The sequence below is a fragment of the Hipposideros armiger genome, unplaced genomic scaffold (assembly GCF_001890085.2).
Source record: "Hipposideros armiger isolate ML-2016 unplaced genomic scaffold, ASM189008v1 scaffold_273, whole genome shotgun sequence".
In the NCBI taxonomy this organism is placed as follows: domain Eukaryota; kingdom Metazoa; phylum Chordata; class Mammalia; order Chiroptera; family Hipposideridae; genus Hipposideros; species Hipposideros armiger.
Genome location: NW_017731623.1, coordinates 2,135,471 through 2,160,208, shown reverse-complemented (window position 1 = coordinate 2,160,208; position 24,738 = coordinate 2,135,471). Strand labels below are relative to the sequence as shown.

Sequence of the window (24,738 nt, the reverse complement as noted above, 5' to 3'; positions counted from 1 at the left end):
CACTGAATTTTTTGTGAATTCTCTTAATTTTTACATGTGGCAACTGATTCAAAACATTTTTTAAACTTTGAGATTAAAAAAAAAATGCATCCACTGGCTAAGTAGAGCCCCTATACCACTAGTTTAGGGCCTCTGTTGTAGACAAGAGTGAACCAATTTGTCTCTTGATTTCAGGTTTTCCTTCCTTGGAAACCTAGAATCTTGTTCTCTGCAGCGAACTTATTAAAATCCATGTTTGCATGCTAACAGCTTTTTGCATGTTAAGCAATGGGGTTTTCGGTGTGTTTTATGTAACAGCTCTAGCAGTGTTTTATTCTTTGTCTTCATATGAGGATTTACTAAGAAAGCAGGAAAGTAAAATGCTGTTAGTCAGCTTCTTTTTCAATGTTCTGTGACAGGTCCTTTCATTGGCTTGTTCATTAACACCTGTGGCTGCCGCCGGACAGCAATAATAGGAGGGCTCGTGAACTCGCTGGGCTGGGTGCTAAGTGCCTACGCTGCAAATGTGCATTATCTCTTTATTACCTTCGGAGTGACAGCTGGTAAGCATATTGATTTTACTTTAACCTGATTTTAAATGTTTTTATTGGGCATTTTGGCAACAAATTTAATCATGCAGAAAAGAGACCCATTAAAATGTTTTGTCCTTCTGTCTCCTCCACCCCGCCCCCATTTTATCCTCCAGGAAATACTTTTTAATATAAGGTATTAAACATGTCTCAAGTCAAAACAACCTAACCGTACTTGGCCTCGCTAATAGGATTTGATTAAATTTTCCATACCTGCTTCTAAGTGCTATTTTTTCTCTTATGAGGAACAGGAAAAGGAAGGTAAAAATACAGATATAAGTGAATAGACCAAGAAATTAGTAAAATTTCTCTCATTTATTATTAAAGAAACTAACATTCTCTCATTTAATAACTGCAGAATTGAGCATGAATCACAAAATAATCATTTTCTCCTTCAGCCCCATTCAGATTAATAAAATAGCAGGAAAACCCACCTACATGTAGAGACCCTAAGAAGCAAATCTAGAGCACAGTTGGAGTGGCAGTGCCCAGTGAGGAGGGAAAAATCGGCTGCCCGGCAGTGCGATTTGCATATCCGTTCTGCCAAATATATTCCCAGCCATAATTTCCTTTATCAACAGGTAGCAGAATTCACACAGCTATGAAGCAGTTTCTTACTTGTACAATTTATTTCAGTGAACCATATCCAGCCTGACTTTCTTTTTGAGTACAGACTGGCAGTCCTAATAAATGACCCATTGACAGCACTGTTAGACTGGGAGTTAAAAGTTAGAGTTTGGAATTCTTTCTTTGTTTCCACTTACTATCTGTGCAACTTGGGCCAATTACCTACCCTACTTACGCCTCAGTTTCCTTATCTGCAAAATGGGATAATTAAGAGTGCTTGATTTATAGGGTTGTTGCAATGATTATATGAGATAATCTATATAAAAGTCTGGGCACATACTAAAGTGCTCAGTAAATATTAGCTAATATATCATTGTTATTATATATACAGATGACCCTTGAACAACCCGGGTTTGAACTATGTGGGTTCACTTAAATACGTGGATTTTTTTCTAATAAATGCTGTAAATGTATTTTCTCTTCCTTATGATTTTTTTAGTAACATTTTCTTTTCTCTTATTGTAAGAATACAGTATATAATTCATATAACATACAAAATATGTATTAATTGACTGTTTATGTTATCTGTAAAGCTTCCAGTCAACAGTAGGCTGTTAGTAATTGTTAGTTTTAGGGGTGTCAATAGTTATACTCAGATTTTCAGCACCCCAAATCCCCATGTTGTTCCAGGGTCAACTGTATAATATAACATTCTTATTGTATTATAAACTTACGTATATGCTTTAGGATGGCAGGAGATGGTGAACACAAAAACCTACTGTCCGTGTTAAGTCAACAAGCTGGTTCTCTGTAATGTACCAGTACATCTATCCCCATAAATACCAAAAGCGCTTCTGTATCCTTCTTGAAGCATAGTTGGAAGCATTGTTTTGAAGGATCTGATAGCTCTTAAAGAAAAACTTGAGATATTTTCCCTGAGTGTTTTAGAAACTTCTCCCCCTAGCAGTCCAATGGATAGAGCTAGCACTGGGATTTTTGTATACCAGGTGAGGAAATAAACAGGCCTTCTGCTGAGACGAAGGAGGCACACTGGGGCCTCTGGGCAGACACATGGGCCCGCCCATGAACCTGACCAGTGGTGTTTGGTTATATGGACCATGATTTGATCCTAATAACTGAGGCTTGAGATATACTCTGATCGTTTAGAGATGTCTATGGTTAGCTTCTTTGTTTAAATGGAATTTTATTTCTTGTAATTAATTGCTCATTGATCATCAAGTATCTCCATATTCATTCACTTACTTATTCAACAAATATTTATGGATCCAAGGAAGTGGGAAGAAAATTAGGAGGCTGATGAAAGTGTTTCTTGAGACACTTTATTGCTTCCCACGTTTTATACAGGAAAAACCCAAAGAAAGACTGAAAATAAATTCCTCCACCTCCCCCACAAATACATATATAACTACATTTAAGTGGGAACTTCAGCTAAATCAGTTAGCTTATGTATGCAAAATGCTGTTGGGCTGTCATTAGTGAAGCATGTTAAAGCTGATTGTCAATCTAGCCCCTTTTTAATAGAAAAGAAAAAATTAGATGCAAAAATCTGCAGAAGGCAAGTGATTTATATATATTTATATCACTGTACAATGAATGTTTGAAACAAACCTTATTGATATCATTCTTCATTCCTAAAAGCATTTCAGGCAGATTTGTTTATATCTTTTTTTCTTTATTTTATCACTTAGGCAATTAAAATTGTGTGGGAATGTCCTCCTATTAAGCAGAAAATTAATGTCTGTTTGAGCAATTTTACTTAGCCAAGGGAGTCTGGACACAATTCTTCAGCTTTGCCAGAGCTCCAGTGTCTTTGCCTGGCTCCTGAAGACACCTTCTCCCCGAGCCATGATGACCCAGGACCACAGAATTTTCTCTCCCCTCTGAGCCTCCTTCTTCTACCCACTGACCCGGCTGTAAAACCCTCCTCTAAACCTGAGTGTTGTGAAGAATTATTCCAGGGCCCTGCACAGGCTGGACATTAGCAAGGCTTTGACTGACTGGTGGGCTTGAGCCCACACATCATCAAAGCTTCTCCTATCAGCTCATGTAATAGTCATGCCAATGATGGAAGAGGCTTAAAATACAAATCAACAAATAGCAATGTGTAGCCCTTTCCTGGATCCTGACTTATTTTTTTAAAAATATAGTCATTTAGGGGTGGCCGGTTAACTCAGTTGGTTAGAGTGCAGTGGTCATAACACCAAGGTTGCCGGTTTGATCCCCACATGGGCCACTGAGCTGTGCCCTCCGCAACTAGATTGAAACAACTACTTGACTTGGAGCTGATGGGTCCAGGAAAAACACACTGTTCCCCAATAAAAAAACAACAACATATATATATATATATATATATATATATATATATATATATATATATATATATATAAATTTATGAGACAAATGAAAATTTGAACACCTCCTGGATGTTTCAAAATGTCAAGGAATTGTTCATTTTTCCAAATAAGATAATGATAGGATGTTGTTTGATCTTAATCGATATTTAGAAATCTAAAACATTCGCACATGAATTGATACATTCAGGATTTGCTTCAAAATAATATGGAACAGGGCAATAATTCTGTACCACAATATTTAATATTGAAGAATTTCTTGGTTGTTGTTTTTTTAACAAATAATTTTTTCCCCCAAAATAGCCACTGATACAACTATTTTGCAGCTGGGTTTTATGTACCTTAACTATGGAAGTGTAAAATTAATCATGTATGAAAAAGGCAGCTCTTATTTTAAAATATGACCATTTACCTCCCCATAAAACTCTCTTTCATGTATTTCCTTCCTTTGTTATATGCCAGGCATTGTTCTAGGTGCTTGGGAGAGATACATTAGTGAGCGAAACAGAAGATCCCTGCCCTCAGGGAGCTTATAGCCTAGCAAAAGGGGAGAAGGGGTCAGGTCAGAAACAACGCACCCAATAAATAAGCAAAATCCCTTTGCCGCTGCCCGCAGGCAGCTGGGGGGTGAGCAGTGCAGTGTGGGAGGCAGCATGGGCAACGGAAAGGGACCAGGCTCCGACACTGGGTCTGAATTGTCCAATTGCCTGCTACAGGGTCTTGGGAAAGTAACTTAATCTCCATGAGGTTCAATCCCTCCTTTCATAAAATGGGCATAACCACAGCTAGATTTCAGGGTTATTGTGAAAATTAAGTCAGGTAAAGCCTGTAAAGCAACTGGCCCATCGTGGACACTCAATTACTGGTAATTATTCCTACATTTGCATGCATGATCACTCCGGTCTCCTTCCATATTAAAGTAATTCTGAAACGATTAAATGATGCTGAAGTAGAGAGGCTTCCACTTTGGGGAGTGGTGTTAGCCAGTCTCTTTCATCCTAACATTGGCAGGTCCAAATGGGGCCCCATGATCAGTGAAATGGAGTTCATGGCTTCCCTCTGTGCCTAGAAGTCGAGAACACAACCCACAACCTTTTGGCCAGTATTTTATTTTACTTATCTCATTTCACTCCATTTATTTTTTAATAGACTTCATTTTTTTTTAGAGCGGTTTTAGGTTCACAGCAAAATCAAGGAGCACGTACAGAGAGCTCGCCAAACCCTGTAGCCCCAACACACACCACACACCCCCACCAGCATTTTAATTTTGTCCGTATAAATCACAAAGTGTTCCTATTTGCTAAGAAAGATACAATTAAAAATCACAGATACAAATAAATGTTATGTGATTTTGGCATCAAGTGGCTACATATATTTATGGGTACATTATAATCCCTCTTATTCTTCCAATTAATTTGTGAATAGATTGGCCCCTCCCTGAGGCTTCTGCAAATTGCCTGCAGGCAGCTCTTCCTCCCTTGTAGATAAATACTTTCCTGGGTATTTGGTGTGCACTTAGCCCTGACAGCAGAGCCCTCAGAACCCATTCATTCTGTCAGCAGATCACCAAGCACACTTAGCGTGTTCTGCGCAGCAGGCGGCATTAGTGGGGGTGAAAATACAGACACAGCCCTGCCCTGGAATTTACTACATTCTGAGGTGAGAATGGGACTTATTCCGTTACTGCAGTAAACTGCCGCAAAGCATGTTGGGGGAAATGATGGGCTGGAAACTTGAGAGGATGACCCTCTTGGTGCTCACTCGCGAGGGGCATTTTTTTTTACAATCATTATTGTTTCTTTGTTTAACAAAAGAGCATAGAGATGAATTTAATGACATGCAGATGATCTTTAAATGCTGCCAATTCTGGATATGGCTGTTCACGTTGTGCTATGTGCTTTTTCTTCCTCTTTCAACTGCGCAGGCTTTGGGAGCGGGATGGCCTACCTCCCGGCCGTGGTCATGGTGGGAAGGTACTTTCAGAAGAGACGTGCCCTTGCCCAGGGCCTCAGCACCACCGGGACGGGCTTTGGCACCTTCCTCATGACCTTCTTGCTGAAGTACCTGTGCGCTGAGTACGGGTGGCGGAACGCAATGTTTATCCAAGGCGCCGTCTCCTTAAACCTGTGTGTCTGTGGCGCGCTCATGAGGCCCCTCTCTCCTGGGAAGGAGGGAACAGACCCAGTGGGGACAGATCCGCAAGTCCTCCCGGCTCACTCCACCGAATCCGTTAAGTCAAGTGGACAGCTGGGCAGGGCAGAAGAGGAGGGCAGTCCCGGGCACGAGGAGGCCCTCGATGACCTTGCGGCCCAGTCGTGCCAAGAAAAGGCGGGGCCCCGGAAGAATCTGTGTGCCTTTCGGGCTCTGAAGACCGTGAGCCAGCTGACCGTGAGGGTCAGGAAGGGCTTCCAGGACTGGTACTCGGGCTATTTTGGGGCAGCCTCACTCTTTACCAATCGAATGTTTGTAGCCTTTATTTTCTGGGCCTTGTTTGCATACAGCAGCTTTGTCATCCCTTTCATTCACCTCCCAGAAATAGTCGATTTGTATAATTTATCGGAGCAGAACGATGTTTTCCCTCTGACATCAATTATAGCAATAGTTCACATCTTTGGCAAGGTGATCCTGGGTGCGGTGGCCGACTTACCTTGCATCAGCGTTTGGAACGTCTTCCTGATGGCCAACTTCACCCTCGTCCTCAGCATTTTCATTCTGCCACTGATGCACACGTACGCCGGCCTGGCGGTCATCTGCGCGCTGATAGGCTTTTCCAGTGGCTATTTCTCCCTCATGCCGGTAGTGACTGAAGACTTGGTGGGGACTGAACACCTGGCCAATGCCTACGGCATCATCATCTGTGCTAACGGCATCTCCGCGCTGCTGGGACCACCATTTGCAGGTAAGCCACACAAGGTTTCAAAGCTTAGAGTGCATGGAGATTGTCAGCCTGTGTTCTCAGCTATGTTATGAAGTCCAAGATTAATAAGAAGGAAGTTTCCATTTGTGTACATGCTCCTTTTTTCTTCCCATTCCAGACCCCCAATTTCTCACTTGTAAATTTTAGCAAGTTAAAGGCATTCCTCCATGTAGAATGCAGATGAATTTTTGATCCTTATCTACAAAATAGTCTCATTGTATGGAATTCTCTATCAGTTTAAGGATGCATTTGGCTATAAGAGAACAGCCTGCCAATGGTAGCTTTAAAAAGAGATTTAATTGTGTTATATAGCCAGGAATCTAGAGTTCAGGGACTAGATGATATTGGGACAGTATCTCCAAGATCCTCTTGGCATTTTCCTGATTCAGTTACCTCATGGTCACACAATGGCTGCTGTAGCTCCAGCCACAGCATCCTCATTTATAGCAAAAAGAAAGAAAGAAGGAAAGGCTGAGTCCTAGCCGATTTACGCTTATACGATTGGCCAGAACCATGTCACACAGCCCAAGCTTCAGGGGGAACTGAGAATTGGAGTATTTTGCCTTTTAGCTTCCATACTAAAGGAAGGAAAAGTGAAAAAAAATGGATTAGGGTTGTATCAGTCAAATAAAGGTACCTTCCAGAAATGCTAAACAGAAATATCCATTAAGAGGATGAGTGCATTATCAGTGTATCAGTGGCTCATCCACCTTCTTGTTGGAGATCCTTCAGCTCATATATTGTATGTGGAAATGGAATCTTCATTGACAGTTCTTTGCATAATCCGGGATACTTTCTGCTTTCTGGGGTTGTTTTTGTATTGATCTATCAGATTTCAATAGCAGCATCATAACATAGCTGTGAGGTACAACATAAGTAACTCACCAGCAGTGTTAATTAAAGCACCAAAGTTTGCCAGCATGGTTTCCTTGTCCCATTCCTATGGTCATGTCCTTGTCACTCATTTTCATTCGGTCATACTTTCTTGAGTGGAAGAGAAATGAATTGCAACTAGAAGACAGGGAGTTATGTCCAGCCCTCTGTTATCAGGCGATGTCTCTGCCTGCTTCAAGGTCCCTCCCTAGAAGTGGACTCTCTAGCTGAATGTGATCCACCATGATGATAGAAACTTGTATTAATGGTTAAGAACCTTCTATGAATGTGTCAAATGCTACTGTGGGGACTCTAAAATCAGTGTTCTGATGTGCATCTCTAGACCAGCAGCCTAAGGAGGGATTTCCTCCTGTTTGTTTCTTCTCCTTCCACTGAACTCACTCCCTAAGGAATGCTGACCAACATCCCTGGCTAACTACAATGTGTCTAATCCATTGACTTTCCAGGCCAGTGAGAGGCAGCCCAGCCCTTATCCTCTGTAGTTCAGAAGTGATTGGCAATATAAGGGGCCAAATAACCACATTAAATTCTTGCTAGAAATTCTAGGTGGGCTACAAATTATTACTTAGCTCGGTTTATTACAAGGAAAATTACTGTTCACATTGCCTTCTTCTTTTTTAATGGGTTTAGAAATGAATGTGTTTTTCATTTTTCAAAGCAGTTTCTATTGAATCAAAAAAATCTTGTACAATTTAGTAGCATGCCACTTAAGACAAGAATGTACAGAGATATTGAACAAACATTTCAACCATGACACTTAGCAACATGAACTCCTTGATCTAATTCATTTGTGTTTTTGCTGGGCATTCGGTTCTTCTCCTTTAAAGATGTAATAATAGTAGATACTTTTCTAGATGTTTCCAGTATAAAATATAGCAAAACTTAGCCACCAGATTTTACTGACCCAGAATTTACACATATCGCCTCCATTCACATAAACTATAACACCCTAACAACAATTTGCAGTGTTTTTCACCAAGAGCTGAGAACACATTTCATAAGTAAGAAAAAGAGCTGACACTCATCATTTGACAGACTCAAATGAAAAGGCAATGCAATTTAATAGAGAGCCAGATTTTACTTTGAAGCTGTTGATTTGAATTGATGGTTGGATCAGGGTTGCCAAGGATCCCAGGTTGGAAACCAAGGAACGGAGATCAGACCTGGAGGGAAAGGTAGTGAAGGAAGATGAGGCAGGCAGCTTGTCTGAAATGTCTTGTCTCTGAAGTTTTGTCCACACATGCTGAGTCAAACACGTGGTTAGGTACCATCTCTCTGGACCTGCGTTGCATCTGACTCAGGACCAATTGAGATCCAACTAGTGGAAATATTAAAACAGGCACCAGAGAGAGATGGCAGGAGTTGTTTAAAAATAAATTCTAGGGGTTGACCAGTTAGCTCAGTTGGTTAGAGTGTGGTGCTGATAACATCAAGGTTGCCGGTTCAATCCCCGCATGGGCCACTGTGAACTGCGCCCTCTTTAGAAGAGTGAACTATTCCATTGTAGCATAAAAGCAATGTATAACAAATGACCATGGCTGTTCCCCAATAAAATTTTAAAAAATAAAATAAATCTAAAGGTAGATTGGAGAAACCTATGGGATTAATTTAACATAAAATTGGGGACTCCTCCTCCAATTTGTGTTGTTAAATTATTTGGTGAAGTTGGGTGCTCTTTTTTTTTTTTTATTGGGGAACAGCCATGGTCATTGGTTACACATTGCTCTCATGTCACAGTGGCACAGCTGACTCCCCTAGGGAGGGCACAGCTCACAGTGACCCATGCGGAGATCAAACCAGCAACCTTGGTGCTATCAGCACCACGCTCCAACCATCTGAGCTAACCAGTTACCCCTGGGTTCTCTTCTTAAAAAATTAACATGAGTTACTTTTAAAGATTGGAATGTGTGGAGATATTTTTTACAGACGTTTATACTTTTAAGGGAAAGGTACATGATTTTGAGTATAATGAATTCAATTTAAGACTGTAACAATATGTAATAGACTTAGCAGACATTTTCTATAGTCTGCAGGGACCAGAAGGAGAATGGCGTGGTGGGAAGATGCCAGAGTATTCTAAGAGTGGTCGTGTGTATTAGTATCCCCCCAAGAAGGGGGAAAAGTACATGTACAGACAAGGAGCCAAGAGAAATGTGTTTGAAACTCCAAAACATTCAGCATGGCTGTGCTTGTGGTTAAGTTTCGGGCAGTAGAGCGGAGAGGTGGGTAGGGGCAACATCGCAGAGCTCTGGAGCGCAGATTCAGCCACTCCAGACAAGAAAAGTAAACAGTCTGAACTAAATACAAATGAATTTTCCAGTCAGTTAGGATTTTGTTCTATTTCTGAGGTTCGTGTTAAGCAGCAATGGTAGCTCAGCGCATTTCAGCTATCTGTGTTTGTTAGTTAGAGCCATCATTTCTCTTCTTAGTCACTTGAATGTATGCAAAGGGAGGACTTACTTATTAAAATGACAAGATCAGCTTTCCTATGGGATGAGTGGACTATGCGAACCTCATTTATAGTTACTGATTTTTCATTTAGTTGTATTTTAAGGATAGTCCCATCATATTCTCTGCTTACACATACAGACCTCTCTGTGTTACCTGCATGCAAATCATCCACTTGGTCACAATCACAGTCACAGTTGACAAATGGTGACACTGAGCAGAAGTTGGGTGTGTTTTTTGTTCATATGTCAGAGGGCCTTTCTGATTCAGTTCCGAAGCTGAATCAATATTTTGGGATTATATATTTAATCTTCTTTGTTCCTCTTGTCTCATATTGGAGATTAAAAAAAATGGTAGAGCAGTGTATTAAGCTATATCTGAAGAGTTTGATATTTTCTTCTTTTTTATATTGAAGAACAAATTCAAAACCTTGACTTTTAAAGTATACCCGGAATTCATAGCTTTTGAGTGGTTAAAAAGTCATTAATGTATAATGCTACCGACTCTTTGTTTTTCTTTATTACTACCTGGATTGGCCCAGGCACAATTAATATGCCTTAGAAAGTTCTATCCTAGTGGCTTAAAAGATAAACATAACCATCCTCAGTTATATGCTGAAAACTCTGGTTTATATAGCCCGGACTTAAAAATGGCTAAATGAAATGTTTGGGGCATTAAATGTCATATATATAAATTATAGAAATGTTTATATTAGTAATAAAGGCTTGCTTTGTGTTCTTGGTTTTGTTTTATCAACTACATTACACTGAATATATTCTTTTTTTGTTTTGTAGGGTGGATCTACGACATCACACAAAAATATGATTTTTCCTTCTATATATGTGGTTTACTTTACCTGGTAGGATTACTCTTTTTACTCATTCAACCGTGTATTCAAATTATACAACGATCGAGAAAAAAAAGCGTGGGTGGTACACGTGTTTAGTGTCATGTTGTGTTTCATGTAGGATTTCTTTGTGGTACTCATGCCTACCTCCCATGGTTGCTGTGAGGAGCCTATGACATATCGTGGGAAAGCGATTTGTATGGTAACTGTCACTGTCATTTGTAAATGCCATTGTCATTGCTTTATTTAAAAGCAGCGCTGCCTTTCCATTTGGGGAGAAGCAATGCTGGACGGTATTAAAAACTACATACATTTTAGAGATGACAATGTCCTTCAAAGACAGCCTATTAAGTAATTGGTAGAAATGCCCTTGTAAAAACTATTCTCTCTCGCCGTCTGCTGGGACTAGGATTTCAGATACAGCTTTTAAAACAAAGACAAGGAATGAAAGCTTTTCAATCCAACTACTACTTCTTTGTAAGATGAAAATAAAGTGCTTCTAGAAAACTCACAGTTAAATGGGTTTTAAGCACAAGAGTATGATTAGATTTCAGAAATTAATTGTTACAGGGAGCTATTGCTCTCCCGGTATAAAATAAATGCTGGCTCCAATTTCAAAGGTAATGCATTTAATACAATTAAAGAAAAAAATTATATTTTTATAAAAGAATTCTGCAGCTAGGGAGTATAGTTTACCAATCTTCCTCTAAGAAAAACTTCTGCTATCAATCCTAATTCAACAGTACCCAGCTATAAACTGAATCTTAAGACAAAGCCTAAGTAAATAATTTCCTTAGCAAAAGTTGTATTTGTACATACAACTGTTGAATCAAGGGCTATGATTCAAGCACTTTCATTCCTATCATTGGCCTCTTCATTTATGAGCACAATCTGGGGCCTATAAAACTTTTTTCTGAGTTTCTCCTGTCCAGTTAATAAAAGAGAACTAATTGCAGCTTGACATGTGAAGTTGGCAGTCAAACCATCGGTAAAACATGTTACTAATCCAGAATAGAAGGCTACAAGTTGTGAGGTTACAAACGCAGTGCCCTTCGTCTCGGTGTCTGTGCACCTGACATTGGAGTAGTGGCAGCAAATAGCCCTTTCCAGTGGCTGAGCTCTGCACAATTGTAAAAATAGTTCTCTTGATCAATTTCATACAGATGATAACAGTGATCCGTGACATCAGATAATGCTCTTCCTTTCTCTAAAATCTCTATTTTTCTAAGCCAAACAGTTTTCAGACTGCAGAATGTTCTTCCCAGAATCATTTTTCAATTTCTGGCTGCCTTACTTGTTTACACATACGTATTTCAGAACTGTTTAAATTTCTACTCACAATTTGCTCTTCACACATAAAAATCCTTTAACATCATTGCCAGTGTTTTGGGTCAAATTTACCTAAAGTGAGTATTGACCATTCTCAATTATCCTTGGTAACTAGAGGCAGGAACGGTACCAGTAATTAGAATCACAGAATGTTACCCCAAGCCTAATTCTAGCCGTTTCCAGTCTCTTACGCCACCAAACCCTTCAGAGCTGTTAACAAGTGATTACATGGACAAAACACTTTTTGTTTCATCTCCATTATTTCCTGCTCTGATATCTAGGGGGAAGGGGTTGTGTAATGAAAGGGATCCTCAAAATAACAATAATAATAACAGGCAGCTAATGGAACAGAGAAGCAAAAGCATGACTAATATACACACTCAATAGTACCTCCAATGATTCAAGAATTGCCTGCAAATTATTATAGATAATAATTGCATGTCATGCTCCATTTGGTTCAACACAAGGACCAATTTGGTATTGTTACAGCTTTGGCTGCTGTTCAAGAATCCATTTTTATAAAGGTAAACTTAAATGCCGAGGCAATGCTGTATCTCTATCTATATATTTACCATAAAATTCAGATGATTAGATGGAAAAACATGTTGTGTGTTTTTAAAACTGACTACATGATTTCATTCCTTTCATTTTCTGACAACTCCAAATTAACAAGAGGCAGTAAGTATTAAATATTTTGAATGGTGCTATAGCCAATGCGTTTTGATGTTCGCACTGCTGGTCATGCAATCAGAAATATCAACTTTTTATCCAATGAGCTGGCTTTGGTTATGTCAAAGGTAAACCTACCCATGTTCAGTCTGTACAGTTGTTTGTTGACTTACTGTATTTATGGAAGTGGTAATTTCTACCATGTCAGAAGTACCCATTTTACAAAAATAGAGTAAAGCCTGCTTGCAATATTCATGTTGACACTAGAATAAGAGAGAATGCTATAAAGAATTACAGCAAATATATTAATAGTTCCTGTTTAAAATGTTATTATTTACAGTTTATTGAAGATATTATAAAGGGTTAATTGTATATTTATGTTAGGTGCTTTGTAGTTTTCCCCTGACATGTCCAAGTAATTTTTATTCACATACAACTAAATAAATTTTGTCCTGTTTAAAGATGGTCAGTGAGTTTTTATATAAAATCTCTGTTTTCTTAGTTTTAAGAGGAAAACTCCTAAAGTGTAACTGGTGATTATCTGTTTGATTCTTTCCCCTGGAAGTTTTTCTCTAGGAAGTTTTTCTCTTTCGCCTGGAGAAAATCACCTAGGGTGATTGTTAAAAGTGCCAAGTCCAGCAATTAAATTTGCAATGCACATAACCTTGTAATCTAGTGATTGCATTTCTAAATTTTTTTCCATCATATGAACAAAGACAAATGAACAAGGATTTTTTTATTTATTGTTTCTTATGTAACAATAAGAAAACAATTTAAATGTCCCTCAATATGGGCCTGTTAAACAAAGCCTGGTATTTATGCATTTTTTTTAAAAAAGACAGCTCCATATATAAAATTAGAAAATAATATCCAAGATATATTGCTAAAAGAAAATAGCAAGATAAATATGGTTGATTTGCTCCCAACTGTGTTTTGTTAACAACAAAAGAAGGTTATTCATATGGCTTGTATATGTACAGAAGATTTCTGAAAGGTAACAAGAAAACATTAACAGCAGTTGACTGGGGAGAAAAGTTTGGGGACTGAGGTAGGTACGACTTTTCCTTATGCACACAATGCTTTTCCAGTTTAAAACTTGTTTCCAGGATTATTTTAAATACAGATTCCTGGGGATACTTAAAAGCTAATGAATTAGAATCTTGGGGGATGGAGCCAATAAACAAACCTGCCTTTTTGATAAGTTTATCAGTTGATTTTCATGCACATTAAAATTGGAGACCCACTCTAAACGTATCTAAGAGTAAAACACTCCAATCAATTTCAGATACTTGTCCTGACTCTCTCATGTTGATTATTTCCTTTTATATAACATTCTGTTCAATTACTATCTTTGGAGCACTCATAGTATATAATATTTTTACTTTACTAAGTCTTTCTGTTCCCACGGTCCTTTTCCAATCAACAAATGTAAACTGGGCTTGTATATGAACAAGGCAGGCTGATGCCAGTACCTGCCCCCAAGTAGCCTGCACGCAGAAGTAAGCTGCTACTGCACAGCACTAAAAGTGACTATACCGGCCAGCCAAGTGGCGCGTTGGTTAGGTGTTGGATTGGGACGCCAGCTCTGAGCAGGAGAGCCCCAGTTCAGATCCCACACATGAAAGCCAGTGACACTGTGCCCTCTACAGCTAAGATGGTGAACACAGCTCAACCTGGAGCTGGGCTGCCATGAGTTGCTGGCAACGGGGTAGGCAGCAGTGGGGCTGGCCGGCAGCAGGCATGAGCTTTCGTGAGCTGCCATCCAATGGCCGGTGAGCGACTGCCTCATCTAGGAAGAGCGCAATGATAATACCAACATGAGCCAGTGAAGCAACGTCCTCCACAACTAGACTGAAGAACAAAAGGACAGCAACTTGTCTGTTCCCCTTCCCCGATTCCCCAACACTGTTCACCTCCCCCAATTCCCCAATAAAATCTTTAAAAAAAATAAAAACTAAAAGTGACGATGCCATAAAAAGCTAAGGGAAATCCGACTCGCAACCTGTTTAGATGAAACTAATTGATAATATAAATGACACAGAAAAGGTTCAGTAAAACAATTGAAGAACTATCACTATTTGTCGGCTTGTTAAGTGAAAAATACAGACTACAAGTCCTAGACTTACAGTATGCAAACTCGTGGGTCTCGGGTCCCCTTTGTACTCCTAAAAACCAATGAAGACCCAAAGATATTTTGTTTTTGTAAGTTTTACATTATTGATATTTACCATATTGGAAAACAAAACTGAGAAATTACTTAATTTTAAAATAATGATGAGGCTACACTGTTAATAACACATTTTTATGAAGGTAACCATATTTGCCCCCCAAAAATTTAGTAAGAATGCTGGCATTGTTTTACGTTTTGCAAATCTCTTTCATATCCAGCTTAATAGAAGACAACTGGATTCTCATATTTGCTTCTGCATTCAGTCTGTTGTGATATGTGGTTTGGATTGACATATATTAAGAAAATTCAGCCTCATACCTATATGTAGTTGGAGAGGGGAGGAGTCTTTTAATAGTCTTTTCAGACAACTGTAGATTTCTTTTACCACCACACCAAAACTCAACAAGTGGTAGTTCTCTAAAGGTTAGTTGCAGTGTGGAATCTGACACCATATCAATAAACTTTATGTAAAATGTTACATTAAAAGTCATTGACCTGTTTTATACTTTGAATGGATCTTTTCCCCATTTATGATTTTGTAACATAATGCTTTAGTCATTTGGAAAATAGTGCTGTCCACTGAGTTTTGTAGATCTTCCCAGTGTTTTCACATTTCATACAATATTTTAAGACACCACGTGACTATTGTCATGATTTCATTTATATGAAATATTCAGAATAGGCAAATCCATAGTGATAGAAGGTGTGTTAGTGGTTGCAGAGTCTGGGAGGAGATGGGGATGAGGAATGACCGTTGGGCATTGGGTGATGAAATGTTCTGGAACAGATAATGGCGATGGTTGTCCAAATTTGTGAATGTATAAAAACACTGAACTACACACTTCTAAAAAGTGAGTTTTATGGTTTGTGAGTTATATCTCATTTGGGAAGTGGACAAGCTCATGGAGGTTGATAGTTTTCCAAAATTCTCACTTTCCTTTGAATATTATCATTGACAACAGATACTGAAGTTATTTTCCTTGTAGTGGCAGCCTGATTTTCAGTAACATGTCTGCCAAACAAAAATATGGTATTTCATGAAAAAAGCAGTAGCTTAGTTTGCACCTTAGTTAGACGTGTGCTTTTCCTCTAGACAACCATTAGACTTTGATTTGAGGCAGATGTTCTTTCTGCACATGTACTTCCCATTTTGTCACACGGACTATTAAAAAGATGTGGACTCAAAGATAAAGACAATAAAAAGCGATGATTTTTACTGTTTCATCAAAGACATCCTTAAATGAATCTGGCCATAATGTGATTGCAACTGTGTGGAAGTGAAAAACACAGTGACTTCAGTGCATTTTGGTGTCAACTGCCCTGATTCATACTAACTCACCAGCAGTTTGACCCACTGTTGCTTTCGCACCATCAGCACAAACATGAACACAGTCGCTCCAGAATCAACCATGAGAGTGAATAACGTTCTTCAGTATTTTGCCTGTTTCAGCACCACTTGTGTTTGTTTCCAAGCATTCACATGAAAGAAGATCTTTCACTAGTTGATGTAATACTGGATGCAAAGAAGCAAAACAACGAGTCCAGCCATATCTATTGATTTGTCCATTTGTAAGACAAATCTGTAGGCAAGATATTAACTCAGCCTTCATGTTTGCAGCTGAATTTTTACTTTGACAAGCTACTGCATTATTAGAAAGTGGTACTGCTATGATTTCTTCTGCTGACTCTCCATCCAGCAGACATTTGGCAGCGTCAGCTGTACAGGCTTATCCGCCTTTCTTTAGGCGTTTCACTTACCCTGCAGGGTACTTCAAAAGCTTTTGCATTGCTGGTTTGAAAAGCTGTAATGATCAATTTTTGGCTTTTAATGAACTCATCACATCTACATTTAAAATATTCAATTCCTTTTTCTTTAAACTCAATGAATACTCTCAAAATGATGCCACAACTTAAGAGGTACCAAAAAGGTAACATTTTAACATCATAAAGTCAAGGAAAAGATACCTTTGAGTCATATTTTGTTTCAGATTTACACTTTTTTTAGTAGATTTCAATGTCATCTTTTCAGCATCTTTAGGCTTAGATGGTGCAGCTGTGGGCTAAGAAAGCAAGATTTCTAATCTCCCTTTTGAAAGCTAATGGCCCATCCTTAAATACAATAATGAATGGAGCATGGCTTGTGCGAACTGGAGATCTCCAAACTCAACATATTCACAGAACAGGAGATGGGGAGAGAAATGCTGATGTTGAATTGCAAAGACTGAAAAGCGGCAGCATTTGTCATCTAGAAAAGGGGAACTGAGTTATGGCAGAGAGCAGAAATTGCTAGCAATGCCTGAAAGGTGCTACAGGTGATCTGTGTGGGCCAACAGCAATGAAAAGCAGAGCAGGTTGGGTTGAGGGTCTCAGACTGACACTGGGAAAGACTCTTCTATTGTCAGGTGAAGCGGGAAGAGGTAAGAGCGCCACTGGTTCCCAAGTGGAGGAAAGTGGCAGGAAGAAGAGAGAACCGAGTTTGGAAAAGTGCCAGAGACGTTTAAGAGATTTGCAAAAATGCAAAATAATGCCACTATTCTTACTGAAAATGTTTTGGGGAAAATATGGTTACTTTCATAAAAATGTGTTATTAACATACCAGTGAGCCATATTCAACTCCTTTACTCAATCCTTAGTTTTCCCTACGAGTGTGCGAGCATCTTAAAGAAGAATTCACTGCTTACTTAGTATTTAAATGAACTTATGGCACTTTATAGAAAAATGGGCAATCATTTAGTTCATCAAAAGCTTGTACTAGGGCCAGCCAAGTGGCTCAGTTGGTTAAGAGCTAGCTCAAGGGTGTGAGCTATGAGCAGCAGGGTCACCAGTTTGATTCCCTGCCAGAGCTGAGCTGCCACTTAGCTGCTAACAGGTGGCAGGATGGCTCATCTAAAAAAAAAAAAATCTTAGACTATTTTCACTTTCCAAGACAACATGGTGCCGTCCATGCCTCTCCTGACAATCCAAAGATCAAAAGTACTGTGCATGGTGAATGGACCGCCACATTTTACAGAAAGCACAGTGTTTCCAAGGAAATCTGGGGAAAATTGCAAAGTCTATATGTTTAGTAAGCATGGGGCCTTGTTTGCCTGGGGCAGCGGAGAAAAAAAAAAATATCAATGTCACTAACAAGGAACTACTGAACTTCCTCGACCTCCCAAAGGCAGTTTGCCTTGAGTTCTGGCCAAAAAACACTGTCGTGGCAATGTGGCGGCTTTACACTGCTTCAAAGATGGCACAGCTGCAATTCCCAACCTACAACTTTATGATGTGAAAACAGGGACATGTTTGAAGTCTTTCGTCCAGAAAAAAGTGCAAAATTCATGTCCATCCTGGTCAGAAGATAAAATTATTTGTTGCCAAAATGTTAACAATGAAGTTCACTTATTTGAAAACAATTTCAATACAATTGCAAATAAACTGCACTTGCAAAAAAATTAATGATTTTGTGTTATCACCTAAACCCCACCATGGAAGGTGGCTGTCTATGTTCCAGGAAGTAAGGGCACAACTTCATTTGTTGGGTTACTCGTGTGTCAGTACCCCAACTTTGATAGGCTTCTTGCAGCTTTAGCCAGTACGTTTCTTTCTTTCTTTTTTTTTTTTAATTGGGGAATTGGGGGGATGGGAACAGTGCTGGGGAATTGGGGGAAGGGGAACAGACAAGTTCCTGTCGTTTTGTTCTTCAGTCTAGTTGTGGAGGATGTCGCTTCACTGGCCCAAGTTGGCACCATCATTGCGCTCTTCCCGGGTGAGGCACATCAGTCGCTGGCTTCTGGACGGCCGCTCACTGCGGCTGCTGGCCGCTCACGCTGGCTGCTGGCTACACACGGTAGCCCATGGCAACCCACTGCCACAGGGACTGCAGCCTACGCCGTCGCCGGCGACTCTCGGCAGCCCATCTCCAGGTTGAGCTGTTGTTCAGCATCTTAGCTGTGGAGGGCAGTGTCACTGGCCCTCATATGTGGGATCCGAACCAGGGCCCTCTGGCATCCCAAGCCAGTTCTTAACCAACGCGCCACTCAGCCGGCCCACCAATAAGTTTCTTTAAGGCAGGTAAGGTTACAATGCTTTGAAATAAAAAGCTACTGCTGTGTTGGTAATAGCTAGTAAACAGATGTTGGCAAGACAGGAGCTTCCTACTATGGGGAATAAACACTGCACTACATTGCAACAAACAAAGGGAGTGCTGTAGTGGAATTACCAAAAAAAAACGGCCCCATTTATGATGTATTTTGGAATTCTAGTTCTATTGAGTTCTGTGCCGTTTATGGTTTTAATACCTGCCAAAGCAACAATTTTCACCTTGAAATGTGATCCTGGGTTTGACTTTGGAACTGGTCTTCATAAGGCAGCCTACTATAGGCCTCATGGACATATGTTAGTTCTAGCTGGATTTGGAAATCTGAGGGGACAAATGGAAGTGTGGGAAGTTAAAAACTACAAAGTTATTTCTAAACCGGTGGCCTCTGATTCTACATATTTTGCTTGATGCCCAGATGGTGAGCATATTTTAACAGTCACATGTGCTCCCAGGTTACATGTGAATAATGGGTACAAGATTTGGCATTTTACTGGCACTGTCTTGCATATGTATGATGTGCCATAAAATGCAGAATTATGGCAGGTTTCTTGGCACCCATTTTTAGATGGAATATTTCCAAGTAAAACAATAACTTACCCAGCAGTTCCAAGTGGCATACCCAGTGAAGAACCTAAAGCTGCAACAGCTTATAGACTCCCAGCTTTAAGAAAGAAACCAATCACCAATTCCAAATTGCATCAGGAGAAATTGCCTTTGAATATGAAACCACAACCAGGAAATGATAAACTTTTATTAAAAACAGCCCTTAAAAATCAAATGAAGATGAGGCTAAGAAAGCTGCAAAGCAGGAAGCAAGAAGTGACAAGAGCCCACCAGATTTGTCACCTACTCCTGCCCCACAGAGCTCAGCACAAAATACTACCTCTCAATCAAATTCTGGAGACCCTGAGATAGAGGGGGGAAAAAAATCAATAACCTAAAAAAGAAACTGAAAGCAATCGAACAACTGAAAGAACAAGCAGCAACTGGAAAACAGCTAGAAAAAAAATTAGTTGGAGAAAATTCAAACTGAGAAAGCCCTTCTTCAGGAGTTGGAAGATTTGGAATTGGGTATTTAAAAATTTACAGAAATTTGTACAGAAGTTTGCACTGATTTCTGGTAACAAACTTCACTGGCTCATGTTGGTATTATCATTACGCTCTACCCAAGTGAGGCAGTCGCTCACCGGCCATTGGATAACCACTCATAGCAGCTCACGCTGGCTGCCAGCCACTCACAGTAGCTCACGGCAGCCCACTGCAGTAGGGGCTTCAGCCTATGCTGTCACCGGCGACTATCGGCAGCCCAGCTCCAGGTCGAGCTATTGTTCACCATCTTAGCTGTAGAGGGCACAGCATCACTGGCCCTCATGTGGGATCTGAACCGGGGCCCTGCTGCTCAGAGTTGGCGTCCCAAGCCAACTCTTAACCAATGTGCCACTCGGCCAGCCAAAGGCATTTTATATTTAAAAACAAAACAAAACATGGACTATTCTCTGAACGATTAAATTAGAAAGGTTATCAGAGGAGAGATCCAAGATGGCCTGCATTCTTCCATGAACACATTAAAATTACAACTAAATTACAGAATAATCAACGTGGAGAACAATCTAAAGTCTAGCCAAACAGAAGTCCTACAACTAAAAATATAAAGAAGAAGGGCCGGCCGAGTGGCTCAGTTGGTTAAGAGCTCGCTCAAGAGTGCGAGCTCTGAGCAACAGCGGTTTGAGTCCCGCCCGAGTTGAGCTGCCAACAGATGGCAAGATGGCTAAGCTAAAAACAAAAACAAAAACAAAAAAAGAGGAAGCCACATCGAGACTGGTAGGAGGGGTGGAGACATGGAACGGGCCCCAAACCTACATGTGGCGGATGAGACTCAGGAGGGATAGCTCAGCCACCTTGGTTCCCCCCAGAGCAGTGAGGGACCCAGGCCCACACACAAGGCTCCCCAGCCCAGAGTATAGGTGCTGAGAAAAGGAGCCCCCACACATCTGGCTGTGAAATACAGTGGGGTTCTGATAGTTTGGGTGGGCTGGAAGGCTGCGGGAAGCCCAGATGTCCTCTTAAACAGACCATGCACAGACTCACTCATTTGCAGGCACTCACCTTGAGCTCCATCCTGGGATGATAACTTGGGGGACCTCAGAGACATATGGGGGGCAGACTGAAGTGTGTGACTATGGGGGGAGGACTGGAGAACAGTTGGCATTTTCCCAGTGAGGGTCCACTTTCAAGCAGGCAGGTACCATCTTTAATGTATCGAGCCCGTCCTCTCTGGCCAAGTCTGAATCTGATTGGTCTGTTGAGCTCCACTGCTCCACGCCGCTGACTCACTGGGAACCAGTCCCACCCAACTCATTCACCACTGGAGGCACTTTCTCCATGAGCAGCCAGCCCCAACCACAATGCCCTTATTCTTGGAAAACTGTCGGAGTCCAGCAGGCCCCAGGTGGGTGGCGACTGGCTTTGGTATGCTCTGAGAATTTTGCTGAGTCACTCCAGGCTAAGCACTTGTACCAACCCAGAATTTACATTAACCGGGTGACCACAATTCTTCCCACTTGAGTGACTCTCTGAGATCCTGCCTCACTCAACTCATGTACCGCACGAGCCTTTATCCATGGCTGAACCTTAAGGGAGCGAGCAGTTGGCAGCAGGCCTCGGGGTGTCTTGCCTTTTTGCGGGGCTACCCCAGGCCCAGTACTGGTGGCAGCCACCCTCAGTTCACTGCGTGGCCTCTCCCATATGCCTCCAGGTTCAGCATAGGCAGTAAACAACTGCAGATAGCTTTGTACCTCCTACTAGATACCCCACGGCCAGTGACAGGCAGTGGCTGACCTGGGCCTGCACCAGAGCCCCTCCCAATAGACCCCAAAACCAACATATTTGGAGATTGGCTTCATACCACAGCAGAGCACCCCCCCAATTAGCCCCCAAGTGGCATACCCAAAGGGTGGTCTCAACAGACACCAGAGCCCACTAGGGTGAATCCCACTCAGTGGGATAAGCCTCTCGCACAACAGCCTATAAGCTTTGGATACAGCCAAACCCAACAGCCAGTTGCCTTAAGGGTCAATCCCACCCACTCTTGTACCAAGACTCAACTATAACAGGAGGGAGGGCACACACAACCCACTCACATAACATTCCTGGAGCACCCAGCTCAGGTGACCAGGGAGACTGTGCCACTGGGCCCACAGCACATCTCTACATAAGGCCAACCAGGCAAGACTAGGAGACATAGCAGATCTACCTAATACATAGAAACAAACATAGAGAGGCAGCCAAAATGAGGAAACAAAGAAATGCATCCCAAATGAAAGAACAGGAGAAAAATCCAGAAAAAGAAATAAACAAAATGGAGGCAAGCAACCTACCAAAGACAGAGTTCAAACAATGGTTATAAGAGCGCTCAAGAATAACATTGTATATCAACTATAATTTTATATATATATATATATATATATATATATATATATATATATATATATATATATATATATATATATATATATATATATATATATATATATATATATATAATTATGGGATGTGGAATACAGTGTGGGGAGTGGAGTCAATGGAATTGTAATAGATATGTATGATATCTGGGGTGGAGGGGCAGGGGATGAGAGGAGGGGGGTTGTCACTTTGTGAGGGGTAAAAAAGTATAACTATTGCACTGTTTTGTACATCTGAAACTAATAAATAATAATAATAATACTGCACGAACATAAAAAAATACAATGCTCTAAGAACAGAAATTTAAATTGTTTTTTTAAAAGATTTTTATTGGGGAATTGGGGGAAGGGGCAGAAATTTAAATTGTAATTCATTTGATTGCTTTCATAAAGTCAGCGTAATATTGCACAATACCTATCCTATACAACCAAGAAATACAAATTTTAGAAAGAATATGAAGTATTCTTTGAAGCATCTTATTACAACACGGATGAGAAAACTTACCTCTTATTCTAGTTATTACTGCAAATAAAGATTTAGATTTATATAAAAAAAGAATGCTCATGGAGCTTAGAACTTCAACAAAGAGGTAGAAAGGTAGAAAGCATAAAAAAGAACATAGAAACCATAAAAAAACACAGTGAGAAGTGGAGAATACAGTAACTGAAAAAATGAAGAATGCACTACAAGGAATCACGAGCAGACTAGATGAAACAGAGGATCGAATCAGCAATTTGGGTGACAAGGTAGCATAAAACACTCAATCAGAAGAGCAAAAAGAAAAAAAGAATCCAAAAAAATAAGGACAGTTTAAGGGGCCTCTGGGACATCAAGTGTAACAACATTCACATCATAGGGGTACCAGAAGGAGAAGAGAGAAAGCAAGAGACTCAGAACCTATTTGAAAAAATAATGGCTTAAAACTTCCCTAACCTGGTGAAGGAAATAGACATACAAGTCCAAGAAGAACAGAGTCCCAAATGTGATGAACCCAAACAGGCCTACACCTAGACACATTATAATTACAAGGCAAAGGTTAAAGACAAAAAGAGAATTCTAAAAGCAGCAAGAGAACAGCAACTAGTAACTTGTAAGGGAGCTCCCATAAGACTGTTAGCTGATTTCGAACAACAGAAACTTTTCAGACCCTAAGGGATTAGCACAAAATATTCAATGTGATGAAAAGGTAGAACCTATGACTAAGACTCTTTTACCCAGCAAGGCTATCATTTAAAATCAAAGGACAGGTGAAGAGCTTCCCAGGCAAGAAAAAGCTAAAGAAGTTTATCACCATCAAACAAGTATTACAAGGAATGTTAGAGGGACATCTTTAAGACGGAAAAAAAAAACAACCCACAAAATTATAAATGATAAAATTGCAATAGATACATATATATCAACAAGTATTTTCAATGTAAATGGATTAAATGCTCTACTGAAAAGACATAGGAGGGCTGAATGGATAAGAAAACAAAACCCAGACATATGCTGCCTACCAGAGAATCATTTGAGATTGAAAGACACACACAGACAGAAAGTAAAGGGATAGAAAAAGATATTTCATGGAAAGGGAAATGAAAAAAAAACAAAAACAGAAAAAGCTGGAGTAGCAATACTTATACCAGGCAGAATAGACTTTAAAACAAAGGCTATAAGAGACAATGAAGGACCCAGTTATTCCACTTCAGGGTACTTACCTGAAGAAACTAAATGCTACTTTGAGGGGATGTGTGCATCCATATGTTCATTGCAGTATTGTTTACAATGGCTAAGATGTGGAGGCAGCTGGGGTGTCTGTTGATGGATGAATGGATAAAGAGTAGGTGGGGGCCGGCCGAGTGGCGCATTGTTTAAGAGCTGACTTGGGACGCCAGCTCTGAGCAGCGGGGCCCTGGTTTGGATCACACATGAGGGCCAGTGACGCTGTGCCCTCTACACCTAAGATGGTGAACAGCGGCTCGACCTGGAGCTGGGTTGCCGTGAGTTGCCGGCAATGGCATAGGCTGCAGCCTCTGCTGCCGTGGGCTGCCATAAGCTACCATGAGTGGCTGGCAGCCGGTGTGAGCACCTGTTCAGAGGCTGGCAACCAATCTGCCTCACCCAGGAAGAACACAATGATAATACCAACATGGGCCAGTGACACAACGTCCTCCACAACTAGACTGAAGAACAAAAGGACAGCAACTTGTCTGTTCCCCTTCCCCTGATTCCCCAGTGCTATTCCCCTCCCCCAATTTCCCAATAAAATCTTTAAAAAAAAAGAGTAGGTGGTACATATATACTATGGAATATTGCTTGGCCATGGAAGAGAATGGGTTCTTGCCATCTGCTGTAGCATGGGTGGACCTGGAGGGTACTGTGCTGTGTGGAGAGTCAGACAGAGAAAGACAGATGCAATGTGATTTCGCTTATA

At 40.5% G+C, this 24,738-nt stretch overlaps 1 protein-coding gene and 1 pseudogene across 1 annotated transcript; both read left to right on the top strand.

Moving 5' to 3' along the window:
- The first annotated feature begins 277 nt into the window (after positions 1-277).
- SLC16A14 (solute carrier family 16 member 14) lies at positions 278-13,057 on the top strand. The gene is made up of 3 exons (XM_019657050.1): positions 278-542; positions 5,433-6,407; positions 10,562-13,057. The coding sequence occupies exons 2-3, from the start codon at positions 5,447-5,449 to the stop codon at positions 10,711-10,713; spliced, it is 1,113 nt and encodes a 370-aa protein (XP_019512595.1). The 5' UTR covers positions 278-542; positions 5,433-5,446; the 3' UTR covers positions 10,714-13,057.
- A 5,209-nt stretch (positions 13,058-18,266) lies between these two features.
- LOC109390509 (eukaryotic translation initiation factor 2A-like) lies at positions 18,267-19,942 on the top strand (annotated as a pseudogene).
- The last annotated feature ends 4,796 nt before the right edge of the window (positions 19,943-24,738 follow it).